Source organism: Falco biarmicus, chromosome 10 (genome assembly GCF_023638135.1).
Source record: "Falco biarmicus isolate bFalBia1 chromosome 10, bFalBia1.pri, whole genome shotgun sequence".
Lineage (NCBI taxonomy): Eukaryota > Metazoa > Chordata > Aves > Falconiformes > Falconidae > Falco > Falco biarmicus.
In genome coordinates, this window is record NC_079297.1 from 9,368,756 (window position 1) to 9,383,824 (window position 15,069).

Genomic DNA, 15,069 nt, shown 5'->3' on the forward strand with positions numbered 1-15,069 from the left:
GGGTAGAGTTAATTTTCTTCTTAATAATACCTGGTGCAATGTTGTGTTTTGGATTTAGTATGAGAATAAATTTGATAACACACAGATGATTTTAACTGTTGCTGGGTGGTTTTTATACTGTCAAGGGCTTTTCAGTTTCCTAGGGCTGGCCAGCCAGAGGGCTGGAGGGGCACAAGAAACTGGGAGGGGACGCAGCCAGGACAGCTGACCTCAACTAGCCAAAGGGGTATTCCATACCACGGGACATTGTGCTCAGTATGTAAACTGGGGGGAGTGGGCTGGTTACTGCTCAGGGAATGGCTGGGCATCGGTCAGTGTCTGATGAGCAATTGTACATCACCTGGGTATTTTTTTTCCCTTTTGGATTTTATTCCTCTCTCCCTCCCTCTCCTTTTCATTATGGTTGTTCTTATTGTATTTCAATGATTAACTTGTTCTTGTCTCAACCCATGAGTTTTACCTTTTTCCCAGTTCTCCTCCCAGCCCTGCTGTTGTGGGGGGAGAGAGCGAGCAGCTGTGCGTACTTAGCTTCTGTCTGGGGTTAAACCATGACACTGACATAAGCAGCTGCTACTGATGTAGGATAAATTTAACACAGCATTATGAACAAACATAAGTGAAAGACAATTTTGGTACAAGTTTTACACCCCTGAGATGTTTGAGATCCCAGGACTTCACATGAAGATTGTTATAAGGTTAAAGAAACACAGGGTAGGTACTTAAAACTAGTTTAGCTTAGCTGTAATGCAAGATATAGGGAACTGGTGCTCACTGTGGGCAGAACCTACATTACAGAGCAGTAAAATAGCTATAACTACATTAGTTTGGTTTAATCTTTCAAATTAAGGTTTTGAAATCTTACCAAAACCTTATCAGATTTTTTTTTTTTTAAATCAACCACCACTACCAATTTCTCCTCCACAGGAATGATTTTCCCTATTATTCTGCAAGAATACGTTCCCTTCTTCGATGCTTTTTCTTTTTCAAGCACAAAAGACCTTGTTACTTCGTTATGAAATTACTGAAGTTCAGACCAGCTTTATTACTTCCAAATTTACGCTGAAACTACATACAACCATCTGCCAGACGTTCAGCATACATCCTGCTTCCCATCCCTGTTTTCAAATACGCCAGGCTACTCAGAGGAGGAGGTTTCTGTAGCAGTAACTAGACAAAAAAAAATCCTTCTCCCTCTTCTTCACAACTTTCCTCTCATTCTAAATACCTGATTTGCCTCATTCCCCAGGAAATGAAGTCCCAAGTTACAAATGTTTCAAGCTTAGATTGTTTTCATGCATGTTTATTCTGTAAATATCTAAAGACCTTAGTGGTTTGTTTTTTTTTTTTTTAATGTAAGTAACATACCCAAACTGTATGTCTAGCACCACTGCTCAGTAGGGAAATACAGCTAAAGAAGCTGCAGGGCTAGCTGCTCAGTCAGCATCTGTGCGTTTGGAAGTAGTTCTTTTCTGGGATTTGAACTTGAACAGAAGCCCAGGAAAGCAGTTATTCAACATACAGTGATTCAGTGAAGTTTAATACAGCTCTTCCCTTAAATTAAATGAGAAAAGAATTATCCTTCAGCTTATAAAACACACAGATCATGAAAACAGGAACCGTGTTTTCAAAGTTAGCCCTAATTTTGGTTAAAATCTTTACTTTACCTGAGGAAAAATACTTCTTCCCAAGCAATCAACCTCAGTCCTCAAAATTAAAGACTGATCCGCTCTGGTATGCAACTTTTTCTATTGAGTAAGAATAGACCCACCAGATTCCAGGTTTTCTGACATTTAGAACTAAAGCAAACCTTTCTCATGAAAATGAAATAGGTTTTTACGGTTATGTCTCTATTAATGACATAATTTGGTAAAGAATACTATAATCTTCGTGGGGTTTTTCATAAATGTGTTAAGTTGACAGAGTATAACATTTCTTCTTCCATAACAGCACTAAAAAAATACTACAGGCAGGTTTAAAAGGCTATGTTTTATGAGATTCTTCTGCAGGAGCCTAACTGCTGTTATAACCATGTGCATATGTGACTGCCCAAAGCTCACGTATGCATTTGTACATGCATAGCCTGTTGTGCATTTGACATGTGGGATATATGCAACTATGCAGATTTGACTGCTTTACTGTAACTCTGTATTTAGCAATAACTAGACACTGTGTGAAGATGGAGCTGTGGGATGGACCAGCTCTGAAATCCAGACGTACCTTTTTCCAAAAGAGCTTGCTCAGCGGCATAGGAGTGGACGATGTTTTCTCCTTTGTCACATCTTTGGGGGCTTCACTGGCCACTGCCTGCTGCTGAGCTGCAGGCTCGGGGGCTTTTGTATTCTGCTTAGTTGTCTGTGGCTCTTGAGAGGAAGGGACATTTTTGTCTGATTTTACAGAGGTAACAGGCTGCTGTTCAGTGCTCTAGAAAGAAACATGAACACATAGGCTATTGGAAAGATGTGAAGAACAAGATACCTGCAGCGAGTTGGGGCACCACCTTGTACAGGAGTGCACAGCAGGCCACCGCTGCACAGGACACACAAGGCAACAAGGTGCAGCTTACGGGCTGCATCCCTGTCCTTTCGAATGAAGTAATGTCTTGAACAGAGGAAGCAAATTACATATCAACCCACCCTTCATAACAGAGTTGATTAATTGATAAAGAAATTAAAACACTGTCTGCGAGACTGAAAATGACAGCGAGAATAATTACCCTTTAACTGCATTATTCATACAGATAACTTGAATCATCCTACTCACTTTGGTGTTAGTTGTCTGTTGGGTCTCTTTTGCAGCCTGAAGGGAAACAAAACACAAAGACAAGTCTGTTTCTGGCAGCGTCAGTGCTCACAGTTACACAGTTCAGGAATTGTCTGTGTCACAAATTATTTTATTTTTAGTGAATGTTTGTGAAAGTCCTGGCTCCTGCAACCATGGAAACTGATCTCTGGCAGAGGCGAGGCTGCCTGGAGGGACTGCCAGCTTGCATCCTTCTACCTGCAGCAGCACTGAAGCCTTGTGTGGAATTGCTATGTGCTCACGCTGCTCTGCTTGCAGTCCTCAGCGTCTGTAGAAATATATGTATTTATGTATGGATTCCCAGTTTCTTCAGGTAAGACATTACCCAGGGTTTTAAGATACTAGCAGATATTTTTCTGAGCTGGGTCTGGTGCACAGCTTTCAGTGCACATGTACGAGCCAGAGCTGGGTCTTTTCCACTGCAGGAATTGCATACCAGTCAGGGACGTGCTAACGTCACCTTCAGAACGGGAAACTTTGCTTTCTGGGATACAAAACATAGGCAGATGACTGCCTGGAAATGAAGGACACAGAACAGCAGTGGCTTTTTAACTTAGAAGCAGGAGTTGCAGCTCTACAAAAAGCCGCTCTGCAGGTGCTGGAGATTGCTTTAGTCCATCCACTCGTGCTTTTGAATTTACTCTTTTGTAAAAAATCATTCACAGTCATGGGCGTCCTGGTTTCACCAAAACACAAAAAGCCAGGATGGATCCAGTTTGTTAAACTCCTTCCCGGCCAGTGGTACATACCAGCATCTATCAATCCTAACACCCAGCATGGCTTACACTGAAGATGAGTGTCTGAGCAGTACAAAGAGAGGAGCAGCAAGCCACAAACTCAAGTAAACGTGAGTCCAGCACCCCCGGGTTTAGGCAGCCTGCCACACGCTCTGCAGATTTCTTAAAAGAATAGGTGAGAGATATTTTGCAGGAGCCAAGAACTTCTTTTTGTGGTTAGCTCTAATGAACAAGACCCAAAGCAAGCGGTAAGAAGTAGTACAATGCCATGAGCTGGCTTCAATACCAGTGCTGACAATAAGTGATTAACCCTTCTGTTCCGAGTAAAAATTCCATAAATCAGTACGGTTGTACTACCAAACTGGCATGCAATGCAAGGCAAATATACATGGATGTGCATAAAAGAACAGACAGGGACCCAACTGTCAAGTGCCACCCAAACTCAGCCTTTCAGCTCAAATGGCCAAATCACATTGCATCAGCTTATATTATGGATTTATACCAGGATACATGTTGGTGTTTGAAAACAACATTCACAAGTTGCTTTAAAGTTAATACTCATGTAAACACAGGACACTGAAAAACAATGTTTCTGTTAACCTAATAGTCAATCTATACTTAAAGTGTGGAGAAGTGCATTTTGGAAGACTTGCAGGGAAAGAACTTTCAGAGGAGACAGTGAACTGCTTAAAATTAAATATGAGGAGACATACATTAAAATGATAATTTCAAATAAAGGAATTCATTACTTATTCATCCAGTTGACACATCATGCTAAGGCATTTCAAATGAAAAGAGATAAACTTTTTTTTTACTAGAGGTGATAACTTTAGTGCTTGCCTGTCACATCAGTGCTCTGATTTGAATTTCCACTTTCAACCATCCTTACAAGCAAACTGTTGGCACCATTTTAATCCATCTCCTTTATTCTTAATATGTCATAAATGATACCTTAGTTATTGCTTCTGTATTTTGTATGTTGAAAGCAAACTGTGAAAATAAACTTAGAAACAAGAAAAAACTGTTTAAAAAGTAATGACATTTTATAAGATAGATTTTATTGGTGTAAAATTTTAGTGCTGTTGCATTCCTTCAAGATAACTACTTTCATTCCAGACCAAGGCTCTGTTACAAATTCTATCAAACAGCCTAATGAAACCCAATTATCTTTCCCAACAACTCACTGCAAGATTTTGAACTCTTGAAAAGGCTTAGCACCTTAAAAAATGCTAGCCAGGTATGTTTTTTTACTTGGAAGCCCTAATTGATTATGAACAAGTAATTAATATTTTAATTGTATTAAATATCAAAACCATTAGCTATCAATACAGTATATACAAGATCTTAACTTTAGGCTGTTGGCAAGAACTGTAGACTTAAAACCATTGGAAAGATTATTATTCCTTCAATAATATACAGATGACTTTTTTATCTCAAAAATTAGACCGTGGAAAGAACATTTTTGTTTTGAAAATAGCTTGAAGAACTCCCTTTGACCCATGCCTTTGATTATAAAGCCCCCTACTCACCAGAAATTCCATGTGGGTGTTTTGAGTGAACATTAAATATTAATTACTTTCCTCCCCCAGTAGAAGGGTCTCTGCCTCTGCATTCTTTGGGCTAAAAAGCTACAATTCTTTGCCTCCCTGCCACAGAATATCATGGCAGATTATCTTCAGAGAATGCAGAAATGCCCAAACACAGGCCTTGAGACCAAAGATTTTTCAGTGAGATATAAATATATATATAAAGGTAAAAGCTAATGTCCTCTGAAGCAATCATTTGCATGAAAAGTGTGCATTTTGAACAACTTTAAAGTATCCTTGAAAACCAGACTTTTCCCCTCCAAACTAAACTTTGGATTCAATAAACGACTACTTTTCTTGTTTTCAGTGAAAAGCAGTATTTGTCAAGGGAATTCCCACTTTCTCTGTGCCGTATCTGATGCCCCAGTTCACCAAACCAACATGCACTGGCATGTGGTCAAAATAGGTAAGGCAATGTGGATCATAAAGCCTTAATTGTAGTTGGACTGAACTCTTAAACCTGTCCTACAACTGTAGGCACCGTTCATGCCTGCAGAACTCATTGTTTGTCAGTACCTTTTATTTTTAAGTGGCCAGGGAAGTTTAGTCAGCATTAGCAAGTGTAACTGGGAAGCACGTAGCAGGGAAGGTTAGAGGAATTGTTTCAGAATCCTGAATTCACAGATGGTATAACAAGAGAAACTTTGCACATGAAGATCATTTTCATAAGGCATGGCACAGAAATGCTCATGCCATTGCTTTCAGAGCATTGCACAGCTGGCCAGATGCTGATTTCAGTCACCAAATAAACAACTTCACTCTGTGAGAGGAGCCATCTGTTACTGCTCAGGGTTCTGCTCATGCTAGTGTTTCATACAGACCTTATGCCTAAAGAGTTTACTAAAAGTACTGTGTCCTAGCTTGGGACTTTCTGCCTTCTTTTTCTTGGCTCCTTTAGCTTGGGATTCTGCTGATGTCTTCGGAGCAGGTTGCCCGCCATGGCCTTTTTCCACTTTTGATCCCTTTTGTACAACAGCATTTGAAGTTAAGTACTTATTGCAGAGTTCTTTCTTGGTTCACAGAAGACATTCAACTACTCACACATGTAGTATCAAATCCAAACATTTCCTTTTTGCTCTCGACAACAAATAATGTTTTCTTCTGAGCGATTGCTCAGTTCTCCTTAGACTTCCTTTCACATGAGTAGTGAAATAAATATAAAAGCTAAGGCAATCCAGTTGACTCAAAATTAAACCACAATTTGCCCCCTAAAATCTTCATTGAGACTCAGATCCCACAAAGACTGCGACCTCTGTGTTTTAGTTACCATGAGTAACTGAATTGGAGATTATAGTGTTAAAATAGGCAGATACATAAATCATTGAAAATACCTTCATTCTTTTTATTGCAGTGTTAGAGAGACTTGAAAATGTTTTGCATAATGCATTATTCAGGAAAGAGGCAGTATGAATATTCATAATATATGCTACATAAACTATTTCAAGTTTGCACTAATGTTCATGAAATTAGTTAGAAATGAAAGTATCAGAAAAATAGTAATGATAGACTGACACTAAAAGTATTGGATGAGCACTGCTTCCTTTTCATTCCATTTTAAATATCTGCAGGAGGCATTTAACTTGAACAACGATTCCCAAAACATGTTAGAGACCAGATCTCTAAAAAAACTAGGCAACACATTGAAAAACCCACTACAAAGGACTATGAAATAAGGAAACATTGCCAGCTTTCTATATGGGGAAAAAGCAGCATCGGGCTATTTTAAAAGTGGTAGCAGACTGCCTGTGGCTCAAGGCAGAGTCAATTACCCTGCAGAGAGGGTAGAGGTGGCCCTGTTCAAGTACGTGGCTTCTCTGCAAGTCTTGGAAAAACCCGAATAGCATTTGCTAAAATGTTCCATTTAACTTTTCACAGAATTGGAATATTTTTTTAATGAAGTACCTTCTCAAAACTTTGCTTTTCAAGTCACTGTTGCTGTCCCCCCCTCACCCCCAGTCTTCAACACAACCCTCTGGATTTGTCAGTGCAGGAAAAAAACTTAAGTTTTCATGTAATAAAAAATAGGCTTTTTTTTTTTCTTCTTCCACCACCATTTCCATCTTTTCATTAATAAAAAAAGAGACACACAAAACCAGAAGCATGCAAGGTTGCTTAACTGAGCTTCCACATAGAAACAAGTTAACACAAGAGTGTGTTCTATGGTGACTGCGCCGTACGTATGCCCATAACATATGACTAATCGCAGACAATACAGGGTAGCATTCTTCACTCTTCAGTGTCAGGTTTTAAAACAATAAGGTGCCTTTCATTACCTAGTACAAAGGTGGATGTATTTTTTTTTTAACTCACTACTTGCTAGTATCCTGGACTTGATTCCAATCTCCTTTAGGCAATGTATTTCCTGATTTAATTAAGAATCAGACCAATATATAACAAAGAAATAAAGAATTTTAAAAATATTTCAATGCAAATGACTCAAGCGTTCATCCTTCAGGTAATTAGCTTGTCCCTTTGCAAGCTTCATTCTGTTTTCTTTTATACTTGAACAAGGGAAAAAAAAAGCTTTCAACCAGTAAAAAGCTTTAAAGTGAGTTGGCAAAAACTTCCAGGAACTACAGAAACAATCAGCCTATGGCATTTACAAGGTGAAGTATCAAGCCCTGTGGCTGACCACAACTAAACAGGCAGGAGGAAAAGGCCACAGTACAGAACGTAACAGGTATAAGTAGGTGAAGCTGGGGTCTTGCTCTCCAGGACTGTCCCATTCTGTGCCGTTGCATCTTCCCAAAGTGCTTTGTACTGAGAAAAGGCTGTGGCCAGTCACAACAAAATTGGCCATTTCCCCCTGCAGTACACTGTACCATTCCTAGTATTCCCAAACGTACAATGTGGGAACAAGACAGGATCTGCTACAGAAAGGTCAAAGAGGTGGTCTGGGGCAGATCTGATCCAAATGCCACATTGGTTAGTATAAACTTGCAATAGATCAATTACTCCAAGGAAGTATGACTCAACTCGTATTAAACTCCTGTGTTCACATAGATGAAATGACAACCACTAAGGGTGTGCACAGGCTGCTGAAAGCATCCGTGTCTTTAGCCAGCTGATTAAAGCCAGAGGCAACGGCTAATGACAGCATGTTGCTACAAAAATAACACCAACCCAGTTCAGTGTCACTGATGCCTCACACACCTCTGCATTTCAGCAGGAGGGAGCACACTGCCGTGCTTTGCAAAGCTGAAGTGGGCTGTGGCTGTTTCTCAGATTCATGAGAAAGCTTGTCTGTCCTGTTCACCATGGAAGAGCACTGCCGAGAGACACTGGGCACATACTAGCCCTTGCATGCTAAACCCCAGCTCCTCCCTGCCAAGGGGGTGCACCAGCAGCTGAAATGAAAGTGTGACCAGGACTCAAAGGCACAGTGATCCCTGTGCCAGCCAAACCCCGTGAAAGCCGCACAGCACTCAGGAGAGGCTCAGACTGCACAAAGGGGAAAGCCTCACTTAAGAACACGTCTTTACCTTTAAGACAGAAGTTATTTCTCAGGGGAAGAATGACCATTATTTCATTATATGTAACAGCTGATAAATCTGCAGCTTTTCTATGCAACAGTTGATAAGTTAACCTTTTAAACATGTTTTTCCTTTAATATAGTGAAAATGTCATTCTTTGTGTCAGGAAGATAGTGAAGATAAAGGAATTCTTCATAAAAAAAGCAACTCCCATTCAACTACTACATAATGAGTTTGCATATCCTGCTAGTCATCTGGATTTGTTTACCCTCGCAGGTGCGACAGCAAACCAAACCCAAACAGCATATTTGTTTCCAAATTACAGTACACCACCACCAACAGTCACCTGTTATAGAAGCACATGGGTGCACATGATAAAGTTTGCAGGTATGCAAACAGGACTGCTCAATTGGATTTTTCAGGAGCTGTTGAAAGAGCTACAAGTCTCACTGAAAGAGTGGAATTTGATAACTGCCTTTTCTGGATATCTTGGGAGACCATAGCCCTGGCTGATGATTTCCGGAATTATTGAGCTATAATCGGGGAGTGGTGCGTATCTCCCACGTACTCACCAAGCTTTCTGGAAAGACTGACCTCACCATTTTAGTACCAGGCTACATAAAAAAAAAATTGAATGAGACAAAGGATAAAAAAAGAATAAAGAAAGGATAGAAAAAAAGTTGTGCCTACAGTGGTTTTGGCAACATAGTTGCATGGAAAGACTGTTTTCTAGTGTTTTATTCTTTATGTGTTAATTAAATTTTATCACAGGCATTGCAAGAAAAGCTTTAGTTATTATAGTCATAACAATGTGTAAGGACATCTAATCTGGAAGTTCCTGGTTACGCAGTGATGTGCCTGTAAGCCACTGAAACACTAGAAGATAGAAGGCAGCTTCATAAAAATTGTCTCATTTCTGCTTCTGTTGAAACTATTGTAAATTTTGGCACTAACAGAAAAGGAAAAAAGGGAGAAAAGTGTTTAAACACCTACATTTTTCCATTTTAGAAGATTATGTTTTCAACTTAAATTTTACAGTTTGTTTTTCCACTTTTTTTGGGTGGTGTGGTGGTAATTTCCACAAGTTTGTTAAATGTTGGATCAGTCTGGTATTTTCAATATATCTGACAGCAAATGAAAAACATAATAATGAAGCTTTCCTGAATTCACATATGAAGGAACATCACTGCGCATGGACACTAAAAACAAGTTTCCTTTTGCCAGTGGAATCCAAGAACATACTGTTTGCAGAGAGGAAAGCAAGAGGCCACATCTGCCTGTTCATGGAGGAGCATTTCTCAGACTGGTCCTATACCTGTCTAGCCCATGTGGGTTTCAGTTCCCAGTGGGAGCCTCACACACACTTGGAGCCAGCCCGATGCGTTGTATTAGAACAGCTCAAGTGTTCAATTCGTCGTGCTTAAGCAACCCCCCTGATCCTCATCTCCGCATGTAAAGGGAAGAATCCTGAGCAGTCAAGGCAGGACAGCGATCCCAGTCGCAGTCCTGCTCGGAGCAGCTCCATTGCCTTCCTGACGTTTCAGCTGCTCATAGGAGCAGCCTGTCCGCCCTGACTGCGGCAGAGTCCATACAGGGGTGCTTCAGCCTGGAGAGTCCCAGAGAGGAGGCACTGGGATCTCCTCCTCCTGTTTTTGACCGATTCCAGTGGGAAGCTGGTCCTCGCCCATTCTCCTGCACCCTAAGGGGCGACCAGCAGTAGCTGTGGCTGCAGAGCCGAGCAGGGGCGTGGGAGCCGGCTCCTGCCCACCAAGCCACAGAGCTGCCACAGGCAGGGGCACCTCGCCTGTCCCCCCCACCAGCAGGTGTGGGGACATAAAGGAGACATGCATATACACAACTGGAAATGAAAAACCAGCAGCTTAGCACAGCTCAATGAGCAAGTGGAGTTTTCTGTGGACTCAAGAGGATCTTGCTGCAGGGACCTGTAGTTTTAGATCAAGGACAAGTCAGAGTAATAACTAAAAGCACTACCAGGTTGTTACCAGCCTTGCAGGAAATGCTACAGTTTGGAACTTGATTGTAACATATGGTATGAAGAACTGCACTCTTTATGCTCATCTTCCTTTCAAATTTATTCAGGGGGAAAATATTTTAACTTACTTCAAATGATAACATCAACTGGGGAACAAGCAACACAATGAAGAGGAAATACCTGTCAGAAACATCTAGTGACCAGTGACAGAATGAGGAATGTGCCTACCTTGTCTTCAGAATCACTTTTGGCTTCAGCTTTGCTTGGGGAGACCTTAAATGTATTTGAGGAAAACAAATAGTCACACCCAACACAGTCTTTCAAAAGATCTGAAAGATCATATGTTTGAAACTAGCAGTATTTTCTAGCACAAAGGAGAAAAAAATAAGTATTGCTCCCCCCCAGCACATGAGAAAATTTATAATACAAACATGTCTCAAAAACAACTTAAAGCCAATGGCTAACATGCAAAATATCTAGATATTTTGCATATTTAAAAATAACAAAGATACATTATTCAAGCTTGACCATTCCATTAATCCACGAATATAAACTTTTAAAGATATGACAAAATAAGGATTTTCTGCATGATGAAACTTCAAGAGCTAAATACCTCCAGGTCTACCAGTATCTGTGCAGAAGAGGCAGTTTCCAGAGTAGGTCATCATCGTTTGATTGTAACTGCACAGTACCTACACATCTCTGTCACTCTCAAGTCTGTCTTTAAGGCACCTGTTTGGCTTCATTACTTCTCAGTGCCTGTGACAGCGAGCATGTTACATTTAGCTCAGCATGTTCACATGGGATTTTTATAAGCAATTTAAAGCACAGCCTAGAGATGAAAAGGAAAGCCAAAAGCTTACCAGTGTTTTAAGGAAACTCATGACAGAGTTATCTGTTGCAGCAGCTGCTTGGAGGTTGTCTTGTTTTACCTCTGCCTTTTCAGGTTGCTCAGCAGTGAGACAGTTGACACCTGCCGAGTCCTGCCGTAGGTCTTTTTGGTTGCAGTCATCTATGTCCTAGAAAAAAAAGAAGGGGGGGTTGCACAGAGTTTCCTCAGTCCTAGCTTGCTTAATTTCCAATGGAATGCAAAAGTAACATTTGTGACTTGCATTATGTTGCTCTGAGAGTCACAACCCTAATTCCAACCATACTTCTCCAGCCTACGTATTCAGAACAATTGAGCATTTATGCATCTCTTTCCCCTCTTTTCTAATATATTCAGCATTTGCCGTTGGTTGGAGGAACATTGTTCTCAGCTACCAAGTATAACAAACACAAGTAAAGTTGCACACAGCGTCCCAAACAACACTGCTTTTCTCTTTTCAAGGCTGAACTTGTGCATCGGAACAGGCGCTGAGATTTTGGCTTTTGATGGCTCAGTGTCTGATTATACCATACAAAGATTGCTTCCGATACTCTGTATTCTGCAATACCAGAAATAATTTTTATCTAGCAAAAACACAAACATGGTACATATTAAAAGAAGGAAAAAAGCAACAACCCAAAGTTATTCTTCTGAGCCAGATGGAACTGCCTCCTCTCTTCCTGGAATTACAGTTCCCAGAGCCCAAAAATAGTTTTCCAGTGCTCAGGCATTCACAAGTTAGTAATATTAAGTTACTCAGTTTCTGTTTAGACACCTAAACAAGGGTCTGGTTTTTAAAAACCTCTTTTTGGACCAGTTTTGGAGAGCTTGGCACTCTTTTACGCTGAATTTGCCTGCTATTCTGGCCACTTTTGCCTTGAGCCTGCACAGGTAAAGCCAACACAAATGTTATGCAGGAGAGAGCTGCTTGAGGCAAGTCCTCGTGTCCCATTCAGCATTTCCTTTTTTTGATATTTAGGAGTACTACATCTGGCTAGTAATATCTGAGTCTGCTACCAATAATCCTCCTTCCCCGTGTCTATCTGTCTGCATTGTAAGTGCAGGGCTGGATCTGTCCGTTATTAAGGTAAATGATGGTGGCCCCAACTTGGCTAGGGGATCTGGGACATTACTGAGCAGACAATCGTAGCAGTGCCATAAATCTTCAGCAGAAGTTATCATCCCCAGCTACTTAGACAGCAACTAGAGAAGTACTTGTTACGATACTAGATGCCCAGATGACTCCAGAGGCAAAATCAGGACAAGAAATAAAACAGATGAGCCTGTTCAGGCATCTCCAGTAAACAGTATCTTTGAATTGCTGCTCTCAAAGACTGCCTGAACGTCTAAGTGACACCAGGGGTTTTTTCCCAACCTGCCCATTAGGCATAGTTGTTCAGTGCCATTTTAACTAGGAAAAGTTAAAATAAAATTGTACTCTAGAGCCTTTCACTGTACTGGGGGATTCAAAACCCCACAGTATTTGTATAGGACATACATTTCTGTAGGTCCCTAAGGGAAGGACTAGACTAAAGATGCATAAGTGTTTTAAAAATTCAGAGGGCTAGTTTGGCATCAGGAAAGATCAGGATGGAGTGGCCAGTGTCCATACAGCATTTAAGGAGTTAAAAAAAGCGCAAGGTTTTACTTGCAAGAACAGACTGCTGTTTAATTCTCCACCCACTGTTTTCCAAGTTTACCCAGGAAGAAACACAGCACAGTAGTTCAGACTGCTTCCACAGGCTATTGAGAAGTTTCTTACAAGGGTCTAACACACCACTTTGTCCCGCTGCCAGTCATGGGCCAGAGTGGCTCCAAGAACAATATGTCCCGTGCAGAACACGCGTGGCCGTGCCAGCTTCGGCAGCCCTGCTTCCAGGGATCCCGTCTAAAGAGCCCTGGTCATATGAAAAATGCTGGCTCTGTTTCAGGTATTAAAGGGGCAACAAAGGCAGGAGGCAAGACACTACAGAAGCGGGAGGCAGAAGATACGCCGCTACACAAAATTGGCTTCATAACTGAAGCACTAGATGCTATCAAACCGCAATAAGCAAACTGTTCTACACACCCAAGCCCAAGCTCTGGTGCTGGGCTGCACTCTGGTGAGGAGGAAAAGATCTCTCTGCTGAGCACCATAGAGCTGTTGCCAGCAGTAGATACCCCTGGGACAGCCACAGAGGTGACAGGTCCTACCGCTGGCAGCACCAGCGGTCCCAGGGTACCTCCCTGCTAAAGCCACACTTCGCCCTGCAGAAGCGAAAGCTATTGCAGGCCATGCGGAGCTGGAGGCACGGCACCATCCCAAAATCCCTGAACTCCAACCAGAAGAGCACAAACCGGCCCCATGCTGACCCGCTGCTACTGGCGGAGCCCTGCTCCAGGCTTCACAAGCCAAGGCTGCCATTAGCTACAGAGATACAACTCTGATCTGGACTTTGATAGATGCTGTGATCCATCTTGCACTTTCGTGGGAATACTGCTGTAGGAAGGAGCGCAGACTCAGGCCATCAGCATGTAAATCAGGGAGAGAGAATGTGGAGCCCTACAATATCCCATTTGCAGAGCTGCAAATAGCCACAGGAACCTCCGCAGCAGCTCACTGCACAATATGCTGCGCAAAGCCCCGGAGGCAAATAATGAAAGAAAACTCTAGAAATAACAGAAGAAAGTCAGTGTTAGAAGTTAACAGATACTATGTAAATGTGCAATTCATTTCTTTGAGGAGTCAAATTTGGTGGTAATAAACACCTTAAATACTTATACTGTAGTTTCAGTTCAGTCATTAGAAAAATATATCAAAAGAATGTATTCCTGCCAGCACTTTTGTTTGTATGAATCATGGCTCAGTGAAACATTTCAGGCATATAATTTATCTTTTCTTTGGCTTACATAGTAAATGCTTCATGAATTCATGAATTCTGTCCTTGTTTTAATTATGCTGTGTTCTGAATGTAGTTTTGTAGACCACAAAAATAAAGAGTGGTTCACCAAACACAGAATGTTTGTGCAGCTCTTAAGCTACAACTGTGGAGCCTCTCTCTTACTTACCAGCAATGCTGTTTGTTTTGTGTTGGCACTCAGTTCGGGGAAACTTTGCTTTGACAGATATTACAAGTCAAAACCCACAAAAAAAAAAAAAAAGAAAAAAGAAGAAACCTGTTGGCTGTAATATCTGGATTTTTAGTACGATTATTTGGTAACACTTTGTAGTTACTACAGTAACAGCAATTAAATTAGACTTGGTCATTCTCCCACCCTACATGAGAATAGCAACTTTAGAGGGAACAGAAGGCAACTGTGCTGCAAGGCAGAGCCACAACCTTTGTTTTAGAAATGGAGTTAAAGTAAGTTTGGCAACATATCAGAAGCATTTAGTTGGCATATTTTTCCCAGAATAGGTCCTTAACTCCTCTCTGTCCCCAGCATATACTCCTTTTCCTATTTGAAAAATTAAAGACAAAAACGGTAGTCCAGAAATTCAAAGATAAGGTCAAAATCCCACTCTCCCCATGATACACTTCTGCCACTCACACTGAGCAGCCTGTACCCTGATTTTGAGAGCCCTCAAAGATTTTCAGTAGTACAGCTTTAAGCACATATGTAAGTGATGTAC

At 41.2% G+C, this 15,069-nt stretch overlaps 1 protein-coding gene across 3 annotated transcripts in view; it reads right to left on the bottom strand.

Annotated features, from left to right (window-relative positions):
- The window catches only part of BCAS1 (brain enriched myelin associated protein 1), a 53,516-nt gene that overhangs the window by 25,780 nt on the left and 12,667 nt on the right, over positions 1–15,069 (bottom strand). For all 3 annotated transcript variants that reach the window (XM_056354885.1, XM_056354886.1, XM_056354884.1), the window contains exons 4-8: positions 11,452–11,607; positions 10,817–10,861; positions 5,944–6,084; positions 2,761–2,796; positions 2,218–2,421 (exon numbers count right to left, since the gene is read on the bottom strand). In XM_056354885.1, coding sequence (XP_056210860.1) covers positions 2,218–2,421; positions 2,761–2,796; positions 5,944–6,084; positions 10,817–10,861; positions 11,452–11,607 — 582 coding nt within the window. The remainder of the gene's footprint in view (positions 1–2,217; positions 2,422–2,760; positions 2,797–5,943; positions 6,085–10,816; positions 10,862–11,451; positions 11,608–15,069) is intronic.